General features: G+C 41.4%; 1 protein-coding gene across 3 annotated transcripts in view; it reads right to left on the bottom strand.

The window, feature by feature from the left end:
* Nucleotides 1-14,128, bottom strand: part of DHRSX (dehydrogenase/reductase X-linked) — a 200,959-nt gene that overhangs the window by 38,248 nt on the left and 148,583 nt on the right. For all 3 annotated transcript variants that reach the window (XM_064711755.1, XM_064711744.1, XM_064711735.1), the window contains exon 5: nt 7,143-7,350. In XM_064711755.1, coding sequence (XP_064567825.1) covers nt 7,143-7,350 — 208 coding nt within the window. The remainder of the gene's footprint in view (nt 1-7,142; nt 7,351-14,128) is intronic.

The following is a 14,128-nucleotide window of genomic DNA, read 5'->3' on the forward strand; positions in this document are numbered from 1 at the left end:
CACAGAATGAGAACAGAGGAAATGCAGCAACAAAGCTACAACTGTATCAAACATTCTGGCAGTATTAAAATTCCTGGGGGCTAAAATATTTTATGTTTATAGAGGTTCATTTTACTTAGAAAGCAGAGTTTTCACAACACATTTTTTATCAAAAGCTTGATTTAATCAAAAGACCAATTTTTTTTCACAGGTGTGGGTTTCAACTGCTTGGTCTGCTTTTAAACAGATCAAGTTCTCCTTCTCTAAACAAAGAGGTTTAGGATGAGGAATAGAGAAAAGGTTAAGAGCTAAATCACAGAGGCAGAAATCTGTCTTCAGCTCCCTGCACAATACCTCCTAATCCTTAATGCTTGTGGCAAGACATGGAATGCATGGCTATGAAGAACCAGGAAGAAAGCAGGGCTGAACCTGGAGGGGGTTTCTGGAAGGTGAGCTGGTAATTTTGACCATTTCTCTTAAGACATTATTCCAGGGATTTACAGGCATGTAAATACAGCCTTCCTGCTGCTAAGCAGCCCAAAGGGCAACTCACTGACAAGATACAGGGAGGATGGTGGTAGTTAGGATGGTGGTAGTTAAGGCTTGAGAGAAATGCTTAAAACATGGGAATATTCACCGTGTTTTGGACCAGAACTCCAAACTTCTAAGGTTCATTCAGCCTTCATGAGTCTTTTTGCTGGCAGAAAGGTGTTAAACTAATCCTCCCCTATCAAGGGCAACAAGCTCTCTCTCTTGCTCCCAGTTCTCCAATCCCTTTTGCCCCCTCTATCACATGAATGCAGTACATTAACTTTAAATTACCATAGAGCTGTCTTGCCTCTCTGGAAAACAGTGCATCTGTGACAGTCACTGTCCTGAGTGCCACATAGAGCTGCCATGGTGCAGGGACAGGCTGGGCAGCAGGAGCACCCATATCTCACATACTTCCCAGAATGCTGCTGTTTTGAACCAGTGCAGAAACACCATGTCCTATTAAACCAGTAACCATTATTAACAATCCTTTGTGAAGAACTATAACTTTTAGACAAAAAGGAATTTAACATTGTGACAACAAAGTAGCTACACTTAATATCCCCAAATACATGTAAGTCTGACATTACCTTTGTGGTATCAGTGTTACACTCTGTTATTTGATTCAGAAGTCCATCAACCCTAAAAGCATTTTGATTAGACAGAATGGAAATACATTGATGAATGTAAAATGAAAGCTTTCTGAAGTTGGCATCCTGACTTAAATATTTCTTTGTCATTGGTTGCAGGAACAGATAAGAATAGATAAAACACTTGATGCATTTGAGCTAGAATTCTGTCTTTTGAATTGATAAATTGCTCTGCTGATACAGTAGCCCATTTATTTTTTAAATTAACTTATAGAATTTGAGATCTGTGCCTTCCCCAGAACACTCATTTTCCAGGCCAATCAATTTTTGCAATTAATGCTAATTGCTGCAAACACAAGGGATCATTTTGCAAAGCAGCAAATCCTTTTGCATTTATACAGAAAGTATTTGGCAAAGAAGGACTTATGTGCATGGAGTAAGCATTTAAATACTTATCATCTAACTCTATACAGGAAAACTAGATAACCTGCTGCAGGAAGGACATGTCTAAATGCATGAAGCACTGTACTGCAGTTGGCATTTGCTCCTGTGAAGGCAACATGATTTATCTTGCAAATAGAACCAGAATTTGCAACTGAAGACATCATGCAGAAGCTGCTTAAACAGCTGAACTCGAACAGAACCATATATTCCATGAGTAAAATAAAACCTATGATAATAAATATCTATCTAATGATCTAGAACAATCTTTTAGGATTACTATTTCTGTATTTTTCCCAGCATTTTATTGAACAACAGTCCAGTGATACAGCTCTTTATATGTTATTATGAAAGACTTCTGTACTGGCTAAATTTGATTTACAAAAAAGGGGTAATAATGAAAATCTCTCCTACTTCCTTTTACAAATTTTCCTTTATTATATAAAAAAATAGAAATATAACCAACAGTGCTATGCTACTACTATGAAGCTGCTACAACAGATTCATGTTTATTTTTGCTTGAATTTAAAATGGTATAATTCCAGTTCTTCCAATCAGAGAGAATTAAGAAACTTTAAGTGACAGATCAACGATGAAAAGTCACTGAAGGAACTAATTGGGTGTTTAAAAAATAGAAGCCTTTAATTGGAAAAAATTGTTGACTCATCAAACCATTCTTAGTAAAAAACCAATATATTTTACACAAATATCCAGCTTAAAAAAAAAAAAAGAGAGAGAAAAAAAGAAAAAGTAATTTGAAACTGATGGAGATACCTGAAAAGGATAGTTTAGAAATAAAAGATTGGGAGTTTCAATGTTATTGTCATACTTGAAAATATGAATATCAAAATACTCATAGGGATAATTAGGAATAATTTAAAAAATTATTTCAGAACACTAAAATCAAATGTTTTGGTTTCAAAAATGGATAAACATTTTCCAAAAGTAATTCAATATCTTAACTTTTAGTTGCTGTTCATGGAAAATATTTTCCAAAATTTCAGTAATGCTGATAGAAAAAAATCCTTAACTTTCTACCCAAACTTAATACTAAATTTTTAACCAACAAAGGTCATATACATGGAAGAAGGACATCCCTCATCCAAGAACAGGAGATCTCCAGACAATTTGCTTGGCAGATTTTCCCATCAGTACCTAACCCTTCTTGTTAGAGTTCTTTGTTCTCTGCCTAACAGAGGAGATGAACTGGAGCTGCCTGGTCTCTCCACAATCTTCCTAGGTCTAAGGCAGAGCTGTTTATCCTATTTTACACCAGCTAGGACACACATGTGGCAGCTGGGAATTCTGCAATTCTTTTCATTCAACTTCTATTGTCTCTGACATGATTCATGCACTAGGGCTACAGGGGAAAATACAGAAATTATATCTAATATATTATATTCAGCTTGGAGAGTTTCAAAAAAAATCAGCTCCTTCTGCAGTTGGAGAGCAGAGGAAAGGGAGCAGGAAAGTGTGACTAACTGTTCTTGAATATACAAGAGATGTGAACCAGAAAAGGAGCTGTGTTGCTGTGGCTGGGGAGTTCATAGAGCTGTGATTCACAGCATTACAGGGCCCATTTGGTATGCAAAAAGAGAGGATGATGAAAGGAATAGTTAGTCATGGAGAAAAAGCTAGACAGAACACACAAAGATGCTAACCCCTGGGAAAGGAGCATATTCAAGTGTGATCCACTGCCTGAGAAAGAGAATGGTCTTTTTTTCTTTATTTTCCCCAAAATACCTTCTTGTTTTGGTAGGTAGAGCACTCAAAGGAGTGTCCTACACCTCAGCCTTGAAAGAGCACTATGAACTCAAGCCTACCTCAATCCAAGTGGAAGGTACACTATTCTTCAAGCTTTTGCTAAAACCAGACAGCCGTGTTCTCTCATGACCATGCTTCTTTGCTCCTCTCAATTTACAAAGTATTATTAAAGGCAGGCAAAAGAGGAAAGAAGGCCATGCTGGCCATGCTGCTGGAGCACACAGCACACAATTCCTCTGCATGGAATTGCTGAAATCACCCCTGTGAAAATGCTTGCAGATAGGTTGTGTTTCTCTTAAACTTTCACCTCCCTGAAAACAGTCGTGTTCAAAGTAGGGATGAAGGGGAATGATTTGCCTCAGGGATCCCCTTGCCGGCTCATGTGATTGCTGTTGAAAATGGTCTGGATCTAAAAGACCACAAAGATGTTTGATGTTCCTCATATATATCCTTCAGCAAAAGAGCTGGGAGAACAGTCAGTGCTCTTGTGCGTGTGCGTTTGCATTTCCAATAACACACATGAAACAAGCTGTGCCCTGCCTGCTTGGAACAAGCTCTATCCTGCCTTGATGTGCCCATGCCACATCTCCTCCACTGCTCCGTGTGTGTGTGTGTGTGAAGAGGAGAGGCAGGAAGGGGGAGAAATGGCATTCATAGGGAAGAGATAGGAGAGGGGCTAGGGGAAAAGATGCAAGGAAGATAAATGGAGAGGAGGAGATAAATTGGTGGGTAGAAATAAGACAGCCTCAAAGAAAAAAAAAAGACATAGGGAGGGAAAAGGCAATTTAATCAAAAAATACTCAAAAGACACAGATGAATAAGCAGGCAAGCATGAAGAAAGAGACCACGAAGGAAGGAAAATAATGCAAAATGCAAAAAGACAAAATTAAATTATCCATCCTATTGAAAAGAGCTAACCAGGGCAACATGGGATAAATCAGGCTGGAAAAACAGCAGGAAAAAAACTAAAAAGGAAGCATGGGGGACAGTAACGCCAGCTTCATTTGACACTGTTCATGGGACAGGCCTTCCAACTATTATTTGTTCTGCAGTTGCCCAGTGGTCTCTGATATGGATGATGGCTGGTTTCAGATCAGGTCTCTCAGCAGCAAGTACAAGCAACGAGGAGAAATGGGTGGGAGAAGGATTCCACACAAAAGTCTGTGGTAAAGCAGAGAACTGAACCTCAGTTTAGTATCTACTTAAAGGCAAGACAATTCTTTTGCTCTTCCTTCTCTGCCATGCTTGATGGATGAATCCCTGCTCCAATACTGTCACTCACCTCTAGTCAGGACATTAGCCCTACTAGCACCTAGGAATAATGGGACAAGAGGACGATAAACATTTCAGCCTGCTGCCAGCAGTCATTTCCCCAGCACAGAGTACATCCCCTTTTCACCAATAATGACTCCAGATGGTTTTTGCTGCTTTCCTGCTAGGTTAGGACTACCAGCCAACCTGGGAACATACACCCAAATTGTAAAATTAATTATGGCCAACTGGCACAACTCAAAATAAAGAAGGAAAAAAAAAAAGTAGAGAATTTTTAGAATGATTTCCCATTCACACAAGCAGGAAAAATGAGATATGGCATCACCAGGAAACTGTTCACCGTGGGTGTCTTTACCACATGCATTAAATCTGCTGAATGTTGCTCTGAATCACACGGCATCTCCAGGGCCCCATGGAGTAGGCAATGCCTTGCTCTGATACCCCCTAGCAATGCTCCTGCTAAACCCCCCTGCTCATGCTCTAGGGACATACTCAAACACACAAGTGATCTCACTGGTTTTTGCAGCACTGATTATGATGATGTCAAACTGTTTGCCTGAGTGGGGGCTTATTGGCAATTAGGCTAAAAAAAAAAACAACCCAGGAGCATCTTTTTACACCTGAACCAAGGAAAGGTTTGGACTGAATTTACAGCCCACTCTGGGTTTCACCAGAGTGCATATGTGCAGGCACCACTGCTACCTCTGAATGATTCAGAGCATCTGTGTGGGAACAAGCAGGCAAAACCAGTCAATAGTCTGTCATCTTTTATGGCCCTCCTTACATCAATAATGTTGAAAGGTAAAGGACACAAAAGCTGCAGGTAAATCTCACTGGTATATTATTATTCTTTATGTCAGATTGGTCATGTTCTTGCTCAATCATAACTTTCCAAACTGAAACATTTCTGGTTCCTTTAAAATATGAGTTAATAATGACAAATTAAAGATAGGGATGATCCTAAATTAAAGAGGCACAGTACAAGGCCGTGCTATAATCAAGGAAACTACTGTTATCTAGAGACACAGAACAGTCATATTTAATTCTGCATTCTACACTTTAGTCCAAAGAAATACTAATCCCCTTAGCCCCCTTGCATGGTGCCATCCAGCACATGGCCATCAGAAACAATGACTACACACATCAAGTGAAGAGTAAGGGTAATTTCCTGTGGTTGTTTTACAAGCAAGAGATTAAATTCTGACTACCCTGCAGAGGTTTTAACAATGGCTTGTAATAAAACTGATGCCATAATATGTAATCAGAAGTTTGACATGCCTAATGCAGCATACATATGTAAAAGGTCTGCAGTGGAAACAGCCCAGCCCTGTAATTTCAGTCTTTGTTCAGAAATGAAACCTTGGGCAAGGTACCTCTGATCACCTGCTGAAGTCTCTGTCAAAGGATGGGGACAGATTTCCATGGAAATGACACAGACTGGCTCCATGCAGGCAGGCAGAAGCTCTCCGGAGCCCAGGAGAAGGCAGGCTCTGCTTGAGCCTGTTAGTAGGCACGTCATTGCCACGCATGACTGCATGGGGACATTTTCAAATTTATCTCAGTTATCTGCCTGTTTCTCTGCTTACTAAACCACCCCATGTGGTTCCTGTATGACATCAGAGGCATTGACCACACTATTTGATGCTAGAAATATCCCACAGACATTCATCCACAGTTTCCCTAAATGAAAGCAGGAGGTCAGAAGTCATGCATGCATTTAAGCCCATTTTACTATATTAAAAACTCAGGGTGGGTTTGGGTTAGGGTTTGGGTCTCCATGAGCTCTTGGGGAAGCACACCGTCACGAGCCAGGGTGCAGCAGTGGATGGCCAGGCTGATGTGTGACAGGGCAGGGACCGCAGGGCTGGGACAGGACAGGCAGGGTGACACAGCCTGGGGCCGTGGGTGGCTGGGGGATGATGGAGAAGGGCTGTGATGGGGCGAGACTGGGATGTCAGAGCGGAGCGGGACAAGGAGAGGCCCGGAGGCAGAGGGAGCTGCGGGCAGGGCAGGAGCAGCAGAGGGCCGGCACTGCAGCTGTGCCAGGCAGCTGGGCAGCAAGGGCGAGCTGCCCCCGCAGCCCCGGCAGCATCCCTGCTCGATGCAGCCACAGGCGGCTGTCTGAGCTCATCTGAGGGCTCCGTGCAGGCATCCTCTCGGGGACGAGCTCTGTTAGCATCCATCCAAGCCATTTCAAAACATCCCGGCTACGGAGCATCCCTCCCTGGCTAGGTAGCGGCGAGTCCAGGCACCGCACGCACCACGAGCATCACCGCAGAATAAGCATCAGAAAGCAAAGTGAGGTTTGCCAAGTCCAAAATAAAAGAGGCCATTCAGAATTTATAAATTGTTGGTACCTTTGGCTCAAGGCTGCAAGCTTTGATCAAATGTTAAATATATTAAGCAAGTGTTTGAGAAGTACCATAAATTTTGTTTCAAAAAAAAAAGGCAACAAAACCCCATCTCATAGTCAGTAACAATTCTTCATAGTCAGTAACAATTCTCTTGTATTTTAATCTGCACAGGATTACTACAGATCAATGAATACCAAAAAGGGGTAGGTACCTGCTTTGTAAGTCGCTTAGGTGCAATTTGCCTACATAATGGGTGGCTGATGAGACAGTGATGATCCTAGCGCTGTGACTGTGCGTTCCTGATTGCTTCAGCGTATCCAAGAGGAGGTTAGTCAACAGGAAGTGTCCCAAGTAGTTCAAGCCGAAGTGCTCCTCAAACCCATCCTCCGTCTTCCTTTCAGGGACCAGCATCACCCCAGCTGAAGGAAAAAGTAGAGGTAAAACCTGTTGATTTATTTCAGAGGAGAAGCAATCTAGAAGGAGCACGGGTCTCCTGCTGCAGAGGGGAAACACAGCATTCAGAGCAGTGAGTGACTGGTGATGGCATGTAAAGTCGACACTGACTGATTCGTGACAAGAAAAATGTCTGAACCCTCACTTTGGTTTCTTTATCCGGATAACATGCTGATTGACTCTCTCTCTCTCCCTCCCTGCAGGACTGAGAGTCCATTTGTGAAAAGTGTTTTCAAGAGGTGGGAGCTGGGCAATCCCAACAACATTCCCCCCATCAAAGCTCTGAGCAGTGGAGACAAGACCAGGCTAGGCAGCAGACCTGCTCTCCCAGACAGCTTTCTCCTGCTCCCGGCTGGAGTTGAAAGCTCTGGTGAGTCTACATCTGAAATCTGCAACTTCTCTTTCACTGGTGTGGCTGAGAACAGATGTAGTAAATTTACCCAATATGTCTTAATTACCATGCTTACAAGCAGCTGCATATTGAAATTAGGTTTTCAATGCTTATTTTGGCAATATTTTTGCATAAATTTCCACAAACCACAATTTTCAAACTCAGTGTCTAAAATAAGTATCCACATCCCCATCATGCAATGTTGATTTCAGCATCTTGCAGAGAATTCTGAGCTCATGCATAAATTATATCATTTACTGAGGCTGTGTGAGGGATAGTTACCCTGCTCAGTCATAACATTAAGTGGAATGCTATAAATTTTTCTTATTTTGTTAAAATTTAATTACTGTACAAGTGGACATGGCCTTTGTCATTTGAATGTAGATGGACATAACTCATGGAGGATGCTTCTGTCTAACACCCATAAATATGATACAGCAGAAAGGCCACTCCTGCACACAACACATGACAGAGCGTCAGCTTAATCCTCATGCTACTTCATGTGCCCACTAAAAAGACTTCAACATCCCATTTCCTGATGTTAGCCTGACCTGATGATAGCACACTAAATTACCATTTTAAATTGCACGTGCTGTGCATCTACATCACTTGTTTTGGGGGTTCCTGCCACCTGACATTCCTGCTTTGTTGCTGTCTCTTAGGCAGAAAGAGAGATATTTTTGGAATCTTTTTTAGTATGGCAAACAGCCATAGGGTTTTCACCTGTGGCTTCCTGCCATTTAATATAACAACTGGAGAAGCAGTGGGAGGGGAAGAAACTCAAGAAGGCCACAGAGAAAACAAAATGTTTGGATGGAACACAGCATACTTGCAAATGGAGAACTTAAGACTGGACATGAGCGATGCTGACCAGTGGCACAGTGAAAGAAACACAACACAAATTATATTATGAGGCTCCACAAAAGCTTTGATTAGCATCTCCCTATGTGATTTACTGCTGTAAACTGTGTATAATCACATCTGTAAGTGGCTGGGACTGAGAACTGCCATGAAGGTTATAGACAGATGCAAATGATAGACAAGCCCAGCTGTGACTTTTTCTTGTTTTCTGGGAAGAAGGAAAGGATGGGAATGGCTTGGGGATGAAACAAACCCCAGGCTCCCAGACTAAGTCACAGCCTGCTACAGTGCAAGTTTCAGCACAGACAGAGATCAGCATGAGCTGTATGAGGGCACATGGAAACATTGCTGCATCTCTGACACCAGGCCTAGTACAAGGAAATTGATTGCATATCTCTGAGGCCATCCTGCCCTCCAATGCTCTGACACTTGGAAAAGGTGAAAGGCAGCAATTTGCCACAGTTCTGTTTGCAGCAACATTGGTAAAATACAAACCCAAGAAAAGCAGTTGATATAAAAGAGCCCCAGCAAGCAAGGCTGATGTGCACGGCAAATGCTGCTTCTGCATCTGCTGGGATTGCTGCAGGGCTCGGTACAGGACCCCTCCATGCACAGACACACTTCTGTTGGTTGAGTCAGATGGAGGGATGGAGAAATTTGTCCTGTGTGTTGGGCAGAAGTGTGTTGGACAGCTGCTGCACCGTGAGCAGCAGGCAGGCTCAGGGAGCTGCCGTTGCTCACGTTAGCCCTGAGGATGCCTGTGCCTCTGCAACCTCACCCTCGACCTCCAGAGAGGCACAGGATTTCAACAACACAGAGAGGCTTTGCCCTCCACTCCAATTAGTCTCCACCATCTGTGCTGTGCATCCTAGAAGCAAAAAAAAAATAGATCTGAGCTCAGGTCGGGAGACAGAAAAAGTTTTCATTTACGCAATGCACAACCATAAAGATACACGCTCCCCAATATTCTTTTGCTCATTCTTCAAGAGCATCCCCTGAGTAGAAATTCTGGTCAAGTCCTTGAGCAGGCACAATCACCCCTGCCTCAATCTGATTCTATTACAATTCCCTTTCTGTCTTCTACAGCTGCTCAAATAATGTTAAGCCGAAACACCTTTGAAAGACTTTTTCTGTTTTTTAAAGGCTCCCATCTTTCAGGTAGTTCATATCAAGGCTGTCAAAAAATCTTGCCCTGAAGTCTGAGGGCAGTTTCTCTTATTTGAGGAAAAGACATTTTTAATTTACTAAAAGTGAGCATACAAAGGAATACCCAACAGGCAAGTGAACCTGTCTCCTTCCTTAACAAAAGAGAGAACCTTGTAAGTGTAGCAGCAAGCTCTCTTTCTTAAATTATTAACTACCTAACATTCAGTAGATACTAAAAGTGGCATGCTATTGATTTTCTCTTATCCAGAAACATCATCAGCTTTACTTAAGGGTCCCAAATGCTAACTCAAAAATGAAAGCTGGTTCTACTTTAATTCTTTGAATTAATCCAATACTACTTGAAACGTTAACAAATGCCTTGTCTTTTCATTGTAAACTAATAATGACTTTGTTTTTTCTTCCAATATTGAATCCAAACAACTCAGTATCTTTCTGATTTTAATTATCAACAGTCAGCCTTATAATTTTTTTCAGAGTGTATGTGAAATTTGAAGAGGCAGCACACAAATCATTAATGCCAAACACCTCAGATCTGATATAACCTTCTTATATGTTTTTCCTCTTGATTTAACTGCATTGTCTCCAGAAGATTCAGTTTTAAAATATCACTGATAACATCATGGCATAAGAAAATGAATTAATAAGTAAACTGAACATAAGCTTCTTCTTTGTAATTTATTAGCTGTTGCTGAAATATTCCAGCAAAAAGACTGATAGTATGGGAATAAAAAAAATGACTAAACAAAACATGGATGTGTGATTTTGCAGAGGTAGTAATAAATTAGAATAAGGAAAATACTTTTCTGCAAAACTATGCTGAACAACTGTTCTTATAGATAGAGCAATACATTCCAGTGTGCTGCAGTTCTGCATTTATTGTCATATGTTCAAAATATACACAATTTTAATTCACTTTAATGCATGGCAAAAAATATATTCTTTTTTAATTCTATAACTAGGGAATCAATAAACATTTCTCACTCAATGAATGAATACACTTCAAGAGAGCTGTCTTTGTAAGGAATTTATGATGAATTTCTATAAAAGTTTGTAATGAAACTCTTAGTTTCTGATCCATCTTATGTAATTTAAAGAACAAAATGGATCTGACACTGCATGCAGCATAACAAAAATTTTTATGATAGTTATAAATATTGTAGGCCAGACATACCCCATTTTTATTGAATTATACAGGAGAATTAGCACTATGCCTGCTCGTACTGCAGATGATGACAAATACTGCTCTAACTCCCATACCTCCCACTGCAAAGGCATCCTCCATCTCCATTATAAAATGTGTTTTAAGAGCTGTAAAATTACAAGTATTTCACTCATCTGGATTTTTTTACAGTGAGCTGTTTGGAGGTTTTTAAAGTCAGTTCTCTCAAACTCACTACAAAAGAAAAATTTAAAATCTCTTTTTCACATACAGAACAAAATGTCTGCTTTCCCAGCCAGGCCCACAGAAGAGGGTTTGGAGGCAAAACCCCCTCAGACAAGTTCTTTTATCTCCAGACAGCCAAAGGCTGGGCAGATAAAGCAATAGGTCAGCCACAAACATACATAACACCTTCACAGCAGGAGGGGAACCTTTATAATCACATTTACCCAATTCTTGCTATTTACTAGGAAGGGATACATACTGTAACAAACATGTTTCCAAGGGGAAAAATGAGGAGACAGTTACTTGCAGTAAAAGCACAAAGCCCTTCCTCCATACAGGCTTTGCACTGTCTTGGCTAATGCCTTTAGCAGCATTTCCAGCCCCACGAGTGCAGCCACACAGGGAAACCCACCCCCACTTCACAGAACCTCAAAACTGCTCTGTTCTGCACGCCCATGCAACAAAACACCTCTGGGTGTACCTGCATGTAAAATGCATGGCCCACCTCTCACCTGAACAGGAGAACCATACAGCAGCATGCCCTGGCCAGGCTGCCTGCAGCAGATTGCTTGCTCCACCTTGTTCCATTGGGCTGTGCAATCCCAGAGTATGCCTGCCCTGTGCATCTCTCCTGGCTAGTGAGTGCTGCCCTGGTTTTTTAAGTTTTTCTAAGCCTTCTGTTGTTTACATTCTTGTGACAAACTTTCTCACTCACTTTATGTAAATAACTTATTGGTTTGCATTCTTTTATGGAGGAGGAGAAATTTGCTGGACTGTTGGTTTGTCCAGTGTCATTGGAGAAGTGGCACTGTCATCCTCCAACCCACTGTCACTTTTGGACTATAAATGTTGGAGTCAGAAACTAAAAGCCCTCTTTTTTACCTTGGGAGAGCTGTGTGTCTGCATCCTGTTATTTCGTGTCCTACAGTAGCTAGTGAGCAACAAGAACATGCAATGCCTTTAGTGTAAGAACTGCCCCCAGAAGTGCTTACTGGAGGCACAGCTGTGCCCACATGACTGCTTCTTACAGGTGCTGCTTCTTCCTGCCTTGTCTGGGCTGAAGAGCAGTGAATTTACAGCACTGCTCTAAAAGCTGCGACATGGCTACTTATAGGGGGATAGAACATAAATAAATACAGGTAGTATGGAAAGTAATCTTACCCCTAAAGACTTGCAGCTGGGTTAATAATTAAGGATTAGGAGCCAGCCTGACTGTAACAGGCCACAGCTGTAGCCAATAAGATGAAGAGTGTTATAAAAGGATGGATTGGTTGGTTGAGAAGAACTGGAGTCAGCTGGCTGTTGTGAAGATGAGTCAGTGCTTAGAGGAGCTGCCTACAAGAATCATCAAGGAGATGTTAAACTCTAGCAGTATAGAACCCTTGCAATGCACTGATAATAGAACTTCTGCAATATAATGACAACAGAAAATTCAAATGTTTTGCAATCAAGGTTTCTGTCCATCCTGATGCTTCCCAGCCGACTGTCCTGTTCCTCCCACCCATGAACTTTTCACAGTCTATTTTTCATGGGGCAGAAACTTGTCTCAGAGTCCATGGAAGACTGAGACCACCAGTCTGGACAGTGGAGAGACTGGAGGGGCCTGAAATGAGACCTAGTGTCCATCTCCACCAAGCTCAGAGGCAGGCAGGAGGAGCAGATGGGATGCTGGTGCCCAGTCTCAGTGCTAGTGCATTTGCCTGCACACAGCATCACCCACCACAGCTCAGGGCTGTGATTTGGGCAGAAAGACCTGCTCAGGATTGACTTGGGACATGCTTGGAATAGGCAAAATATTTGGAGAGGAACTTGTAAAAGGTGGCTCACAAAGTGCAGTGCTTAGCAGGCTTCTGCCTGGATCCATCAGGGGAATATTCCATATGTAACAAAAGATGAAGCCAGCACTGAGACAAAGGCAAGATCTTGTCTGCATTCAATTCCACACTGTATGATAACACCACAGCCTTTATGAAAAGCTTTGCCATAATTTCTGACATAAAAAAAAAGCTCCTAAGATGTTTGTCTTATCATTCTTGGAAACAGATAAACTGCTTTATCTGGCATTACAAAATAAAATAAAGAAAAAAAACAAAGCCAGCCTAAGGCAAATAATTGGCATGGAAACTCGTAGCCCAAACACTAAAAGTTTGGCAAAGTAGTGAGGAATTGAAAACTGAGTAATGTCTGCTGTTGGTGCTCCCAGACCCGCCTAATGTTCACAAGGGAGACGTGCACTGTATTGGCTGTGCCAAAGACAAAGCAATGTATCTTTCCAGAAAAAATAGATTCTTAGTTTCCCACTACGTTAAAGAAAATAAAAAACTGCAGACAATCCACATTCAGGGACTGTGAGAACAACAACAAAATCTTGGTAGATTCAGAACATGACCAAACCAGCTGTAATACATCCATAAGAACGGATTCACATTCTGAATCAGGGGTCACACTGCTACAAGTGCACACAGCACAAGCTGGTTCCTTGGAAAATGTGTCAGTTTAAAAAAGTAAATACATTCCATAATCAAGGTTTTGATTTTACACAAAAATAAATAATTCCTAATCAGGTCTGGTTCAAATAACCCTGCGTTTCCTAAAAACATGCTCAGTAACTGTTTGGTTATTTGAGCTGACACAATGGTGAGTTAGCCCACTCACAATCAGAAAATAGGAAAGTCAGTCACAGCTTTCTAATTCAATAGGATATTCTCTCAGAAGTAAAATATTTCAGTTTGCATTTTGTATAAAGAATATTTTTACCTAAAATCTACAAAAAGATTAAGTAAAAATAAAACATGGCTCACTCCTGCCTTTCAGAAAAGCCAATGGCAAATGTTCCACACACTTAAGTAGAACTGGTTGGGTTTTCTAATCCATCAATAGCTGAATTTTGTATCTGTCTGCCACTGATAAAATGTTCACTTTCAAGACATAAAAGCAAATG

Source organism: Zonotrichia leucophrys, chromosome 1 (genome assembly GCF_028769735.1).
Source record: "Zonotrichia leucophrys gambelii isolate GWCS_2022_RI chromosome 1, RI_Zleu_2.0, whole genome shotgun sequence".
Taxonomy (NCBI): Eukaryota; Metazoa; Chordata; class Aves; order Passeriformes; family Passerellidae; genus Zonotrichia; species Zonotrichia leucophrys.